At 39.1% G+C, this 15988-nt stretch overlaps 1 protein-coding gene across 2 annotated transcripts; it reads right to left on the bottom strand.

The window, feature by feature from the left end:
- Positions 1 to 3647: 3647 nt before the first annotated feature.
- On the bottom strand, positions 3648 to 14644 carry capzb (capping actin protein of muscle Z-line subunit beta). Of its 2 annotated transcripts, XM_059543147.1 has the most exons (10): positions 14459 to 14644; positions 11883 to 11972; positions 8828 to 8949; positions 7975 to 8088; positions 7771 to 7912; positions 6815 to 6931; positions 6659 to 6724; positions 6500 to 6576; positions 5220 to 5314; positions 3648 to 4352 (listed from the first exon to the last, which is right to left on the bottom strand). In XM_059543147.1, exons 1-9 carry the CDS (start codon positions 14459 to 14461, stop codon positions 5221 to 5223), a joined length of 825 nt encoding a protein of 274 aa, XP_059399130.1. In that variant the 5' UTR covers positions 14462 to 14644; the 3' UTR covers positions 3648 to 4352; position 5220. The 2 variants fall into 2 exon arrangements, with proteins under 2 accessions (XP_059399130.1, XP_059399129.1); XM_059543146.1 differs by lacking the exon at positions 5220 to 5314 and having other exon boundaries at positions 14459 to 14641.
- Between the last annotated feature and the right edge of the window lie 1344 nt (positions 14645 to 15988).

The following is a 15988-nucleotide window of genomic DNA, read 5'->3' as shown; positions in this document are numbered from 1 at the left end:
AAGTAATAACAAGTTACTGTTTTTAGCTTGTTTTTAATAAATAAATAAATCAGTCAGATGTAGTGTTGAAGAGGGGGAGGAGTCTGTGTGTGTGTGTGTGTGTGTGCACGTGTATGGTGTGTGTGCACGTGTATGGTGTGTGTGTGTGTGGGGGGGTGTCAGAGGGCAGAGTTCAGCAAGGAGATAGCTGTAGGGAAAAAGCTGTTCCTGAATCTGCTGGTCCTTGTCTGGAGGCTCCTGAAGCGCCCCCCGGAGGGCAGGAGGTTAAACAGTCTGTGGTCAGGGTGAGAGGAGTCCTTGAGAATGCTGCGAGCTCGACGTAGACAGCGTTTCCTCTGGATGTCCTCAAGAGCAGGAAGTGGTGTGCCTGTGATGCATTGGGCAGTTTTCACCCCCCTCTGCAGTGCCTTGCGGTCAGTCACTGAGCAGTTCCCATACCAGACTGTGATGCAATGGTCAGGATGCTCTCGATCTCACACCGGTAGAAGTTCACCAGGATGGATGAAGCGGCTGGTTCTTCTTCAGTGTCCTGAGGAAGAAGAGGCGCTGGTGAGCCTTCTTGACCAGGCTGGAGGTGTGTGTAGTCCAGGACAGTTCCTCCGAGATGGTGGTTCCCAGGAACTTGAAGCTGGAGACACGTTCAACAACCATCCCGTTAATGTGGATGGGGTCATGCGTGCTTCCTTTCTTCTTCCTGAAGTCCACAATGAGCTCCTTAGTCTTATTGGTGTTAAGGAGCAGGTTATTGTCAGCGCACCATGTGGCCAGGTGCTGTACCTCTTCCCTGTAGGCAGTCTCATCGTTGTCTGTGACGAGGCCAATCACCGTGGTGTCGTCTGCAAACGTAATGATGGAGTTGGATCCATGCACAGGCTTGCAGTCGTGGATGTAAAGGGAGTAAAGGAATGGGCTCAGCACACAGCCCTGTGGTACGCCAGTGTTAAGTGTGATGGTGGCGGAGTGGGTGTGGCCTGACTGAACATGCTGAGTGAGGCCTGTTGGTCAGAAAGTCCATAATGCAGTTGCAGAGGGAGGTGTTAATGTCCAGGTCTCCAAGTTTTGTGGTCAGCTTGGAGGGAATGACGGTGTTAAATGCTGAACTGAAGTCAACAAACAACATCCTAACATACGTGTTGTTATTGTCCAAGTGTATGAGTGCAGAGTCCAGCACTGTGCATACTGCATCCTCTGTGCTATTCCTGCAGTAGGTAAATTGGTGTGGGTCCAGTGTGGGGGGGAGGCAGTCCTTGAGGTGTGCTAGGACCAGTCGCTCGAAGCACTTCATGATGATGGGTGTGAGTGCTACGGGGCGATAGTCATTCAGGCACGTTGGGGAGGAGTGTTTCAGTACTGGCAGAATGGATGTGGACTTAAAACATGTTAGCACAGTTGCTTGGGTGAGGAACAGTTTGAAAATGTCTGTGAAGACCCCTGCAAGCTGCTCTGCACATGCCCTAAGCACACGTCCAGGAATGCCATCAGGTCAGCAGTCTTGCGTGCGTTGATCCGGCTCAGTGCAGTGTGGACATCTGTGGAGGTGAGTTTGAGAGGTTGGTGGTCTGCTGAGGGTGTGATTTTGGTGGCCGTCTCCTTACTGTCGCTGTTGAAGCGAGCATAGAAGTCATTTAGCTCGTTCAGGAAGGAGACGTGCGTGACCGTTGGAGTGCAGTTGCTTGACTTGTAGTCACTGATGACCTGGATGCCCTGCCACATGCGTCGGGGGTCAGAGTTAGAAAAGTGTTCCTCTACCTTCAGCTTGTAGCAGTACTTGGCCTTTTTGGCTCCATTACCTCTATGTTACATTATGGCCCCGTAGAAACAGTTTTTGTAAAAATAGGCTAACGATTGCGTCATAACCACTCGACTCTCTGTCGCACAGTAGAGAAATTACCGTACAGACAGGAGGAGAAGCTCGCAGGCAATCGGGGAGACGTCAAGAGAGAAGCCCATAGATACAAGCCCTGGCGTTACATTTTAAAATACTAAACAAAATAATTAATCAGAATATTTACTCCTGCTCACTCGCGCCAAAGAACTCCCCGCTCAAGCTCGCCGTCTCTGCAAGATTAACGATGGCAGTTTTCACGCACAGCTACTAGAAGATTTACATCTGTCAGACAGGTTGCTGACGTCATCAAACTTAGTTTGAGTCTGCGCGTCAGAAACGGAAGTGCTAAAAATCGCTAAAAATGGGCTTCACTTGTCTCAATTCCGTTCCAATGGGGTCGCTGTGTCAATTTCTTTTACTGTCTGTGGTTGCCGCTCGTGTGAAACCTGTCGATCTGAAGTATTTTAATGAGCATGTGTTTGATCATCGCTAGAGGGAGCTGTTCTGTCGAACACGTGTCCCAGTAAATGATCTACTGAACCTTTAAAGTAAACCTTTGTTAATCAAAGCTGTTAAGAGTTTAGAGACGCTATTTTCCTACTAATATCAGCAACAAACCTACTACACCCTTGCTTTTAATTACTGACTAACCCTACTGGATATGATGTATGGTGTAAAAGCATTTAACAGGAGCGTGTGGTAAAACTGATATATATTTTACTGCACGTTTCGTAGTTTTAACACATTTTGTCAAATGTTGTAATCTGCCCAGCAACTCGCACGCTTTTTCAATGAGTATAGAAACAGCCAAAGTCGTCAAAAGAAATATATGAAAAGTAATTAGCATAAAATAATCAAGAAATACTAACAACAAGCACTGATTCAGAGAGTCAATGAATGAACTTAAACCACAGACATTATTACAATGATTTATTGGTTGGCTTGTTATAATTAAATTGATACAATCAATCGGGATTTCCGTTTATTTTCGTTATGGTAAGTTTCCTCATACTGCCACACTATAATCAACATATTACAGAACAATAGAAAATATTCTGATTCAATATATTTGTAGTTTTATGTAGTTGATTTTAACATTATTAATGTGCTTTCCAACATAATTGATCAATTACACCAAACATTTTACTTACATATTCATGATTAACAGTTCCTCGATTATGAAATATTTGACACTTTTACTAAAATCAATACACATCAAACAATTTCTTTAAAATGTTAAGTTAGAAGCCTTTTTCAAATGTTTTACAGAACAATCTAAATTTGTGTCAGCAACAAATGCAACTTTTAATATAAGACATTACAAATATAATTTATATACAGTGCAAACCTTTAAGGGCCTAACACTGAACCCTGTGGTACACCACAAGTTACTTTCAATAAATCATGGTTTATGCAAACATATTATGTAACCTTAAGATAACTTCTTAACCATTAACAAGCTAGCCCTCTTACATCATATTGTCATGATCAATCTTCCCTGTATATAAAGACTATAAAGATGTCTCACTGTACATGATGTCTAGATGAATGAATTTGTAAATCTCCCCTCAACAACCACAAAAAGACTTGCGTGATTAGTCATTTGATTAAGATTAAAGCAGGAGAGTGATAAGTGTATAATTTCTGATAATGACATGGCTTCTAAGCAAATAAATAAACGTTAATGAAATCTTGATTAGCGTGTAACTGATAATGTGAGAAAAAGAGATTGATCGTGACACCAGAGAATTAGATAAAGTGGATAAGAGCCGTTCAATGACCTGAAAGCTTTTTAAATAAACACAAAGCACACGCACATAGTTTTTCCTCTTTTTATTGTTACTGGAGGCCCTAATTTAACAAACTAAGCTTTACAAAAAAAAAAAAGACTAAAAGAAAAAAAATGAACTTGACAAATAGTCCACCCCGAAGAAAACAACGAAACTGTCTGACGCTCCCAGATGGACAAAGAGAGGAATATGTTTGCTGCATAATGACACAAACACACGTTAAACACACTCACGCAAAACACGCACTCGTCTGCAGAAAGTTTCATATTAACAGCAATATAATGCTCATAATACATACACGTGTGCATTTTTATATATATTTATATAAATCACCCGCTCCTCGTTTAGTCCTGATGCACGTACATGACTACGAGAAAACTTGTTCTTCTGGAGGCGGGGCTAAAGCTCTGCCCCCCCCCACTCTGATGATGTCACCGAGAGCCAATCAGACGCTGTCTTAATACTACATGATTACAGAGAGAGAGAGAGGGACGGGTGAAGGAAACGCAAGCTGAAATACAAAAACAATAAGCGTAGCCTTTTCTCCTTTTTCATTTGTTTTGCGCAGATGGAGACAGACAGCTGTGAGGTGGAGAGACAGACAGACAGACAGACAGACAGAGAGAGAGAGAGAGAGTCTCTAGCTTTGCTGTTTGCTGCGTTGGCTAAGAGCGTGCATCAGGTCGTTCTTCAGAGCCTCCTGCTTCGATTTATCCGCCAGCGTCTGAACGCTCCTGAAACACACAAAACAAGGGATGAGAGAGTGAGAAGTTTTAAAAACGTAACACTTTCATTTGTCATCGTACAGGGGACAGGGTTTGAATCAAACAAAATCAACTCCACATGCTGTTACAGAACAAACTGATACAATCTCAAAATAAATCTGGAATCTCAGATGCTTTTAAAACAGGGCAAAACACTCAAGACACGTGTATTAACATAGACATAGTATTAAAATCAGTACACACAAAGTAGAGGTCCGTCGATTTAGCTGATACGATGAGTTCAAAGAAATTTAAATGTTAAATGTCATACTGTTTATTGTGTGACCAAAATACCAATAACAACCTGGATAAAGAGAAGGACTTTTAATTCTAAACCAGCCTGAGGTTCTTAGGGACTTTTATTTTGAAATGTATACACTACTATTTCAGCTACTCATTCAAACAGATAAGAGGAATATGGTAACCAAAATACAAACAACAAGCAAAAAAACAAAACTATTACATTTAAAATGAGGGATTTAAATCATAAACAAGCCTGAAATATAGAAGGACTCTTATTTTGAAATGCATATGCTTTACTATTTCAGATGCTCATTCAAAAAGACAAAATATGCATCTCATAACCATCTACAACACATTATAATATAAAAACTATAACAAACACTATTATACTATTTAAGACCTAATCTAATTTTATTGTTTTTAAGAACCCTGAGAGATAAACTGTGCAATAAAAACGAGTCGACTTGTCATTAAACAACAGTTTAAACCGCACGAGAGCTTTACGGACACTCGTTAATATTGATGAGCAGTTCCCAGAATGCACCTGCATGCAGTTAGTGTGTTTGAGGAGGTCACTGCACACAGACAGCTGACCCTAGTCGATGTAGATCTGACGCTGGGTCAGAACCTGAGACAGCTCCCTCTGCAGCTGACGGTACTTTTGATTATCAGGAAGAGACTCGATCGATCTGGAGCCCCACGACAACAATCCACAGACACACAGACACAGACAGAGAGTGAAGAGAACAGAAACCACAGACAGAGACAGAGAGTGAAGAGAACAGAACAGCACCAGGAGCGATGGGAGTCAACAAGGAACCAAAGGACCAAATACACTCAAATATCAATAAGTATGTTTGCTGACATAAGTGACTCTTAAAAAACAAAACTGTATTGGATATTCAAATGAGAAACATGGAAGCTGGGTAAAAATGTAAATGCTCTGATTCCCGATTCATTCAAGATGACTCACACACTCAGAACATGAATCAGTTCACTGAATCACTGAAATAATAAACAGCTTGTGAAATAAACTCAATTCAATTAAAAAAACACAATCAAGAATAAAAAAAATTAAAATAATAAATACATTTATATATTAAAAAAAAAGATTTAAAAAATCTTACGTTGTCAACCTCGGGGACCAAATGTTTCTAGCTAATTTATATTACGCTCATCTTGTGGTTTACAAATTTTGCAATCTTGACAAGTATTTGAGGTGCACTTTAAATATAGAAAATAAACATATGTAATATTATTATTATTATATAAATAATATTTAGGAAAATGTGAATCGATGAGTGTAAATAAGGCATGAATCAGTAAATGTGTAACGACACTGATTCAAATCTCAAGTGTAACTGTGGGAGTTCTTTGTTTGTAGGAGTTCTGTTTATTTGTTTTGAGAACCAAGAACTCAGATCTGAATTGAATCAGATCTGAATTGAATCAGAATTGAATCAGAATTGTATCAGATCTGAATTGAATCAGAATTGAATCGAATCAGAATTGAATCAGATCTGAATTGAATCAGATCTGAATTGAATCAGATCAGAACTGAAACAGAATTGAACTAAATCAGATCTGAACCTCCCATTCTGAAACCGAAAACCTAGAGTTTCCCTCATTTCAGGGTTAACATACTCAGAGTTTTCACTTATCCTCCTTTGTGAAACAGGCCCCTGTGTAACAGTACTGTAAGATTTCATGATTCATTCTGAGTACAGATACGAGTGAATCAGTAAGTGTAGAGATGAATTCTGAATCAGGGAGTCTGAGACGGGTTTGGGAGTCAGTTCATTCAAATGAATCGTTTGTTTCATGAATCAGTGTTTCTGCATCAGTGTACTCGTGTTTGGAGTCGTGAGACGCACCTCAGGCCGTTGACGATGTCCTTGGTCTTTCCGAAGTAGATCTCGTTGAGAGTGGAGCGGATCTTGTTCTCCATGTCCTGACACACACACACACAGAGAGTTTGAGTGTGTGTGATGACACGTGTGAGCTAGACTAGCGTGTGTGAGAGAGAGAGTCACCTCCACCAGGCGTCCAATGTTAGCGATGTGAGGAGAGGATTCACCGACCGTCTCGTCTTTCTCCATCTGCACACACACACACACACACACGGAGGGTAACCCGAGGCGGTCACATGACTCCCTGAGCACTATAAGTGGAGCGGGGGGGAGCGGTACCTGTCGGGTGAGACTGCCGCCCAGGTTCATGGTGCCAGAGCCGGTTTTGGTGGTCTGGAGCCACAGCATGACTGTAGACGTGAGTTTATAATGAGCCGTGCGGCCGCTCGACTTCTCCTGGAACACACACAACCACTTCATTCACACCACGAGACTAAAAACACCCTGAGAGTCTCAGAGAAAACACACCAAGACACCAAAAACACCCTGAGAGTCTGAATACAACACACAGTTATACATCACATCAATGCGTTTCATTTCATGATTCTGCAGTAACGGGTTCGTTATTTACTAGAAGAAAAAAGACAATGAAAATGTTAAAGTCAATTAAAACTTTGTTCCATAAAATTCATTATTTTATTAATTCTAATAAATAAATTATATTTAGAATAATATTAATATTTTATAATAATATAGTCACCCACAGGTGGTGAAACTAATTGTACAAGCCATTTTATTTTATTTTCATCCGGTTTACAATTTTTAAAACCAAACCTTGAACACAGGAAGAGTTTAAAGTATTACTCACAAACAATAATTATCAGGAAAAACAGGCAAAATGTAAAGAAAAAATTATAATTAATTTTATTAATTTATTATTATTATTATAAAGTTAAAGTACAAAAAATAGTTATAAAATAATTTACATAATTAAAAAACTACCTAACACACAATTTAAAAAAAAAAAATCAGATTTTCTGTTCATTTTAATTAAAATATTTCTTACAATAATATAGTCAACAACAAGTGGTCAAACTACATATGAGCTTTTTATATTTAATCTTATATATTCTATAAAATTCTTGAAACCATGTTTTAAGTCATTTTCAGATAGAAAATAGTTACTTTACGTAGCAAAAATATTATACTAAATATTTTCTTCCTGTATTTTTGATCAAACCAATCAAACGCAGACTTGGTGAGCAGAAGTCTCTCTGCGTCTTAATGACTCTCACCTGCACCTCCACCACGTGGATGGAGTCCCAGCATCCCTTGATCTTCTTGGAGCCGTCTCCAGCTTTCTTGATGAGGATGACTCCGGCGAATCCGTGGTCCAGATCCCACAGGTAGACGGAGGAAACCCCGCCCTCGAAGTACCTGAGAGAGAGGAGTGTCAGTCACGGCTCTCAGCCAATCAGAGCGCGGGGGCGTGTACTCACAGGTCTCTGTACTGGTCGAAGGCGTTGTTGGCCTCCACCTCCAGCTTGCGCAGTCGAGCCGAGGGCATGGCTCCATCATCGATCGGAGGCTCGTATTTATTACTCCACGGAGACCTGAGACAAACAAGCACACAGTAACTACTACTGAAGTCACTGTAATCAAAAAGCACAACTTTCCTAATTTATGTTGTTTCACTTTTGTTATTCCTGGACTCTATTTTAATAGCTAATTTCTATTTTATTAATCTAAAAGCACGTCTAATAAACTGGAACAATGACACTTATGCAATGTAATAATGAAATGTAAATTAAAAAGGGCTTTATAAAAATCTGTTTGATTTTTTTTTTCAAATTTCTTCTGAATCATTTCTGGATTCTATTTGAGTGCTTAGATTAAAATCATCCAGAAGCATGAAATTTACAATTCAACAACTTCAAAAGTTTTTTAAAGATTTAATTTTTTTTCCTGTTTTAATTTGTCTGGATTCCATTTTAATAGTAAATTAAATTTTAGTAATCAGAAAGCATGTCTAAATAAATCATAAAACCTGTGAAATTTAACAACGGTTTATTAAAAATACTTTTTATTATTTTTTCCCAAATTAAGTGTTTTCAGTTTTGCTGTCTTGGTTTTAAAAATCTAAATGTCTAATCAACTGAATCTTTACTAATCATTCAAATAGAAAAAATAGAAAAAGAAAATTTTAACAACTTATTTTATTTTACAATAATAAATCTTTTTCTCAGAATGGTTTTCTGGATTTGTGGTTTAGTACAAATGAATATGAGATCCAGTCCCAGAATCCCGTGATAGTTCAGTAAGACTGTAATCAGAGGAATCTCGGTGGTGCACCTGTAGGAGTCTCCATCACGGTTGTAGTCACACAGCAGATAGTCTTTCCCAACCACTTTATCACGAGCGATCTTCAGCGGCTGATCCACCGACGACAGCAGGTCTTCACACAGACCGGGCACCTGACACACACACACACACACACACACACACACACACACACTCCGTCAGAGGAAGTGAACTCCTGTCAGAAGCTCATTACTGAAGCATCACACAGTCACTTCCTCTTGAGAACCCAGGGACACGTCTGACCGAACACACGGACCGCTCGCTCCCACTGAGAGACTGACACGTGTGCTAATAACAGCTAACAACCACACACACACACACACAAAGAGAGAGAGACAGACAGACACACACAGAGACACCGACACACACATACACTCTCTCTCACACACACACACACACACACACACAGATAAAGTTTTAATAGTTGGTGATTTTAATATCCATGTTGATAATGAAAACGATGCATTGGGATCAGCATTTATAGACATTCTGAACTCTATTGGTGTTAGACAACACGTTTCAGGACCTACTCATTGTCGAAATCATACTCTAGATTTAATACTGTCACATGGAATTGATGTTGATGGTGTTGAAATTATTCAGCCAAGTGATGATATCTCAGATCATTATTTAGTTCTGTGCAAACTTCATATAGCCAAAATTGTAAATTCTACTTCTTGTTACAAGTATGGAAGAACCATCACTTCTAACACAAAAGACTGCTTTTTAAGTTATCTTCCTGATGTATCTAAATTCCTTAGCATATCCAAAACCTCAGAACAACTTGATGATGTAACAGAAACTATGGACTCTCTCTTTTCTAGCACTTTAAATAAAGTTGCTCCTTTACGCTTAAGGAAGGTTAAGGAAAACAGTTTGACACCATGGTATAATGAGCATACTCGCACCCTAAAGAGAGCAGCCCGAAAAATGGAGCGCAGCTGGAGGAAAACAAAACTAGAGGTATTTCGTATTGCTTGGCGGGAAAGTAACATATCCTACAGAAAAGCATTAAAAACTGCTAGATCCGATTACTTTGCTTCTCTTTTAGAAGAAAACAAACATAACCCCAGGTATTTATTCAATACAGTGGCTAAATTAACGAAAAATAAAGCCTGAACAAGTGTTGACATTTCCCAACACCACAGCAGTAATGACTTTATGAACTACTTTACTTCTAAAATCGATACTATTAGAGATAAAATTGCAACCATTCAGCCGTCAGCTACAGTATCACATCAGACAGTGCACTATAGACCCCCTGAGGAACAGTTCCACTCATTCTCTACTATAGGAGAGGAAGAATTGTATAAACTTGTTAAATCATCTAAACCAACAACATGTATGTTAGACCCTATACCATCTAAGCTCCTAAAAGAGGTGCTTCCAGAAGTCATAGATCCTCTTCTGACTATTATTAATTCCTCATTGTCATTAGGATATGTCCCCAAAACCTTCAAACTGGCTGTTATTAAGCCTCTCATCAAAAAACCACAGCTTGACCCCAAAGAACTAGTTAATTATAGACCAATCTCGAATCTCCCTTTTCTGTCCAAGATACTAGAAAAGGTGGTATCCTCACAATTATATTCCTTCTTAGAGAAAAATGGTATATGTGAGGATTTCCAGTCAGGATTTAGACCGTATCATAGTACTGAGACTGCTCTTCTTAGAGTTACAAATGATCTGCTCTTATCATCTGATCGTGGGTGTATCTCTCTATTAGTTTTATTGGATCTTAGTGCTGCGTTTGACACAATTGACCACAACATTCTTTTGCATAGACTTGAACACTTTGTTGGCATCAGTGGAAGTGCATTAGCATGGTTTAAATCGTACTTATATGACCGCCATCAGTTCGTAGCAGTGAATGAGGATGTATCCTATCGATCACAAGTGCAGTATGGAGTACCTCAAGGCTCAGTACTAGGGCCGCTACTCTTCACGCTTAATATGTTACCCTTGGGAGATATCATCAGGAAACATGGTGTTAGCTTTCACTGTTATGCTGATGATACTCAGCTCTATATTTCTTCGCAGCCCGGTGAAACACACCAATTTGAAAAACTAATGGATTGCATAGTCGATATAAAAAACTGGATGACGAGTAATTTCTTACTGCTAAATTCTGAAAAAAACAGAGGTGTTAATTATAGGACCTAAAAACTCTGCTTGTAATAACCTAGAACACTGTTTAAGACTTGATGGTTGCTCTGTCAATTCTTCGTCATCAGTTAGGAACCTAGGTGTGCTATTTGATCGCAATCTTTCCTTAGAAAGCCACGTTTCTAGCATTTGTAAAACTGCATTTTTCCATCTCAAAAATATATCTAAATTACGGCCTATGCTCTCAATGTCAAATGCAGAAATGTTAATCCATGCATTTATGACCTCAAGGTTAGATTATTGTAATGCTTTATTGGGTGGTTGTTCTGCACACTTAGTAAACAAACTACAGCTAGTCCAAAATGCAGCAGCAAGAGTTCTTACTAGAACCAGGAAGTATGACCATATTAGCCCGGCCCTGTCAACACTGCACTGGCTCCCTATCAAGCATCGCATAGATTTTAAAATATTGCTTCTTACTTATAAAGCCCTGAATGGTTTAGCACCTCAGTATTTGAATGAGCTCCTTTTACATTATAATCCTCTACGTCCGCTACGTTCTCAAAGCTCAGGCAATTTGATAATACCTAGAATATCAAAATCAACTGCAGGCGGCAGATCCTTTTCCTATTTGGCGCCTAAACTCTGGAATAACCTACCTAACATTGTTCGGGAGGCAGACACACTCTTGCAGTTTAAATCTAGATTAAAGACCCATCTCTTTAACCTGGCATACACATAACATACTAATATGCTTTTAATATCCAAATCCGTTAAAGGATTTTTAGGCTGCATTAATTAGGTAAACCGGAACCGGAAACACTTCCCATAACACCCTATGTACTTGCTACATCATTAGAAGAATGGCATCTACGCTAATATTAGTCTGTTTCTCTCTTATTCCGAGGTCACCGTGGCCACCAGATCCACACACACTGACCAGGTCGATGAGGTCGCTGAGGTTCTTCTCGATCTGCTGGGGAGGCAGACGTCTCATCAGGTCCAGAGCACAGTCCAACTGCTGCTCGTTCTGCAGAAACACACACACACACACACACGTACATTAAACATTTCCTCTTCAAATAAACCCCGTTCTTCTGAACTTTCTGTTGAAAATTAAAATCTATCACAGTTTCCACAGAAATATAAACTGTGTTCAACATTGATGATAATCAGAAATGTTTCTTGAGCAGTAAATCATCATATTATTCTGATTTCTGAAGATCATGTGACACTGAAGACTGGAGGAATGATGCTGAAAATACAGCTTTAACAGAGATTCACACAGAAAGTAGATGTTTCACATTATAATATTTTCTTTTTTATTATTATTGATCAATAAATGCAGCCTTGGTGAGCAGAAGAGACTTCTTTTTTTTAAAACTACAATTAAACAATCACTACTTCTCAAATCTGATACTAACTTCAGTACTGTTGTCTGTCTCATTTGTGATTTTTAAAAGTCCCCCAAAACATATTGTATATTATCCACTTTTATTGTGTCCAATTAAAATCCACAGTTATCATTATGATGATGAATAGCACACTCTGGGTGGGTTTTTGATGGAAATACCTCCTCGTTAAATTACAACAATCTCTGCCACGGCATGAAATATGATAAGGTACTAAAATAACAAACTCGTTAAGTAACTTACAGATCATACTGCTGGACAAACACAAGACCCTGAACACAGCGGCTCCGCGTCAGTGACACCCCCGGCTCCTGACACCCGTTTACACTCTGTGTGCGTGTGAGGGGTCAAAGGTCACAGGAGACACGAACCACCTGCTCCAGCAGAACATCTAAACACACCGTCTGCGCTCGCTAGCTCACTGCGAGAGTCTAACGCCGCTAGCAAACATCCGTCTGAGTTTACACCGAGCTCATCTCATCTCAATCTTTCAAAAAAAATAAATAAAAAAATACCACCTTAAATCCTCAAATACGAACACCCCTAAAACACTACGAACACCCAGCACTAAATACCTCACATTCGAAATTCAAGAACAAATACTGAACTCTGAGGATTAAACCCAAACCCTCAAATACTGATCCAGCACTTAAACATTAAAGTATTAAACTAACAAACCTTCAAAACACTGAACCCCCCAAAATACCACCTTAACCCCTCGAACACCTCAACAAAACATTCAAAACCACCAACACCTACAGCAAAACCTGACTGAAGTACTTCAGATACTAAACATTAAACCAAACGAACACTAATGTCCCTCCTTCAACATCATAACTCGCTGATTCAGGAGAAAATAGTTAAAATAATAGGGGTGTCAATACTAAATTTAGGACTCCTACATTTTTGTTCTAAGAGTGTTTCACAGTAAAACTGTTTCTGGCAACCTGCCTCAGAACGTAAAAATTAAAAAAAAAAAAAAAAAAACAGCTGTTCTTGAGTCCAGGTTGTTTTTTAACGTTTGCATGTATTACTATCAGCCGTGACTATTCTACTCTGTTAATTAAAAGTCTGTTTATATGCAGATCCGCTAAATGTTTTTGACAAAACACATACTTGTTTGATTAGTGACACTCATCCTGCATTTTAAAATCTTTATTTTGAATGCAGCAATTAACTTTTTTTTTTTAAACCTGAATAAATCTCAGACAGAGACTATCAGCCAATCACTGTGTGCGTAGTTAGTAAGCACGATGACATCACCCACAGCAACGAGGTCAGCCCCGCCCCCTTTGACTTCGGTCTGTTCCTTACTAGAAGTTTGTCTCAGCAGCTTTGGGAATAAGTTTTAAGAGAAAACTCTTAGTGGGCAGATAAGATGTTTTGTGAATACGGGCCCTGATATATAAACACTGGCCCCTAAAATAAACTCCAAAATATTAAACTCCCAAACCCAACATTTTATACTAAAACACTAAACCGACTTAACATTAAACACCAAAAATACCACTTTAAACACATTTCCAGCGTGATGGCGTCATGCGTGAAGTCCAGCTAGCGCGAGACCAGTATTTATGGTTAAACACTATATAACGGTTTATTTTTGTTAGTAAATGAACGATTGTTTCTCTAGAGAAGAGTCCTAATCCTCAGCTGATTTGATCTTCAGCTCACTGGTTCCCATTGAAGTCCATTACATGGAGAGAAACCCGAACACTCAAATTAGGAGTTTAAATAAGAGTAGACTGACTAATTAAATACTCAAATGATGAAAACACACGCACACAGTGCTGTCACAGAAGAAGATTATGATATGTGATACATTATTATATAGAAAATACATCAAACACCATACCTAGAAATACTAAAAGATACATAAATAGGCTGCTAATCTTCAAATGCTGACTCGCCAAATGACTCGAACACTAAAACGTTCAAACAGCTGCCACATTAAACCCAAACAAACACTGAGCCCCGAGCACACTGCAGCCGTCAGTGTTCGAGCTCGGGTGCTTATTCGGGTGTGCTGCAGTGTGCACTGTGCTCGGATCGGATTCTTCCTAAAACGGGCATCGGCTCAGAGCGCGTCCCCGGTGGATCTTACCATTTCTGCGGCGCTCGGTGACGGTGTCTGCGGGACTGAAGGCTGCGGAGGCGGCTGCGGCTCGGTTCGGGTCTGTTTGGACGCGGTTTGGCTTCGACTCTCTGACGGAACCCAGCCCTGTCAGCGCTGCACTTCCTCATCCGGGATCCTGCGGGGAGGGGCGCGACGCACAGCGGCGCTTGCAAATCCGGGTCACTCAGCTCCTATGCCGCAAGAACCAATCACAGACGCTTTAGTAAGGCATGGCCAAATATAGAAGAAAAGGGGGTGGCGAAGCGACGAGGGCGGGGCTCGTGCGGACGGTAGAGGGCGACAGAGAGCATAAAACAATAACAGAACCCTCATTTATTAGTGTGACGTGTTCAGTCATGAGAACACAAGACCAGAGTTTGATAAAAACAATAGACATTTTAAAGCTTTTCTTTTATTTGTATTTCGCACTGTATTTGACTGTGATGTAAGTAAAATATATTTAAATATAACATTACACAATATAACATCCAACCAAAAAGAAGCCGGAAGTGAATGAAACCACCACCACTGTTATCATAATACATTTTTCATAAATTAATGCATGATTTCTAAGAGAAAAGAAACAATAGATAAAACAATTATTTACATTTTATTTATTTTATTAACTTTGGATCACTATTAATCTCAAAATTTGTAAAATTTTTAATAAATACATCAAAAACAATAATTTAATTTTTTTTATTAACTGTTTTAATCACTTTTAGCTCATTATATTGTCAAAATTCATAACTTTCCATTAAAAAATACATTTAAAAAAATCAAGTTAAGCCATTGAAATGAATGAGACGATGAAAAATGAATGAACTGCTTTAATCAATAACAGCTTCAGGATTCAGATTTGTCTGTGTATGAAGAACTGTTGGACCACTGGAGGCTCTTAAATTATTAAAACAAACCCAACACACAATAAATAAACACATAAAGATGATTATATTAATATATACAGGTGCATCGCAATAAATTAGAATGTTGTGGAAAACTCATGAAACTCGTGTATTAAATCAATTCAATGCACACAGTCTGAAGTAGTTTAAGTCTTTGGTTCTTTTATTTTTTGATGATTTCGGCTCACCTCGACGTCTGCTACGTTCTCAAAACTCAGGCCTAAACTCTGGAATAACCTACCTAACATTGTTTCGGGAGGCAGACACACTCTTGCAGTTTAAATCTAGATTAAAGACCCATCTCTTTAACCTGGCTTACACATAACATACTAATATGCTTTTATTATCCAAATCCGTTAAAGGATTTTTAGGCTGCATTAATTAGGTAAACAGGAACCGGGAAGTTTTTATTTGCATTGATGTAATACTTTGATTTGTGATATGTGATATAAGTTCTCAAAACAGAAAGTGAAATGTTTCCTGACCATATCAGTTGGTTATAAATGTGAATATTTCCCAGTAAAATGTGATGGAGTGATTAATCCAGAGCCGTTTGGATCCGTCTGGGCACGTCTGCTGTAATTAAAACCCTGAGTCGCATCATTCCTCTCTT

The sequence above is a fragment of the Carassius carassius genome, chromosome 48 (assembly GCF_963082965.1).
Source record: "Carassius carassius chromosome 48, fCarCar2.1, whole genome shotgun sequence".
Taxonomy (NCBI): domain Eukaryota; kingdom Metazoa; phylum Chordata; class Actinopteri; order Cypriniformes; family Cyprinidae; genus Carassius; species Carassius carassius.
This window is presented reverse-complemented; position numbering and strand designations above follow the sequence as displayed.

Excerpts from the sequence above, each read along its gene's own strand:
- capzb (XM_059543147.1), bottom strand. Across the intron at positions 8,950-11,882 it reads TCAGCGACCTCATCGACCTG|GTGCCCGGTCTGTGTGAAGA; the intron begins GTCAGTGTGTGT and ends TGTGTGTGTCAG. Across the intron at positions 7,913-7,974 it reads TTCGACCAGTACAGAGACCT|GTACTTCGAGGGCGGGGTTT; the intron begins GTGAGTACACGC and ends CCTCTCTCTCAG.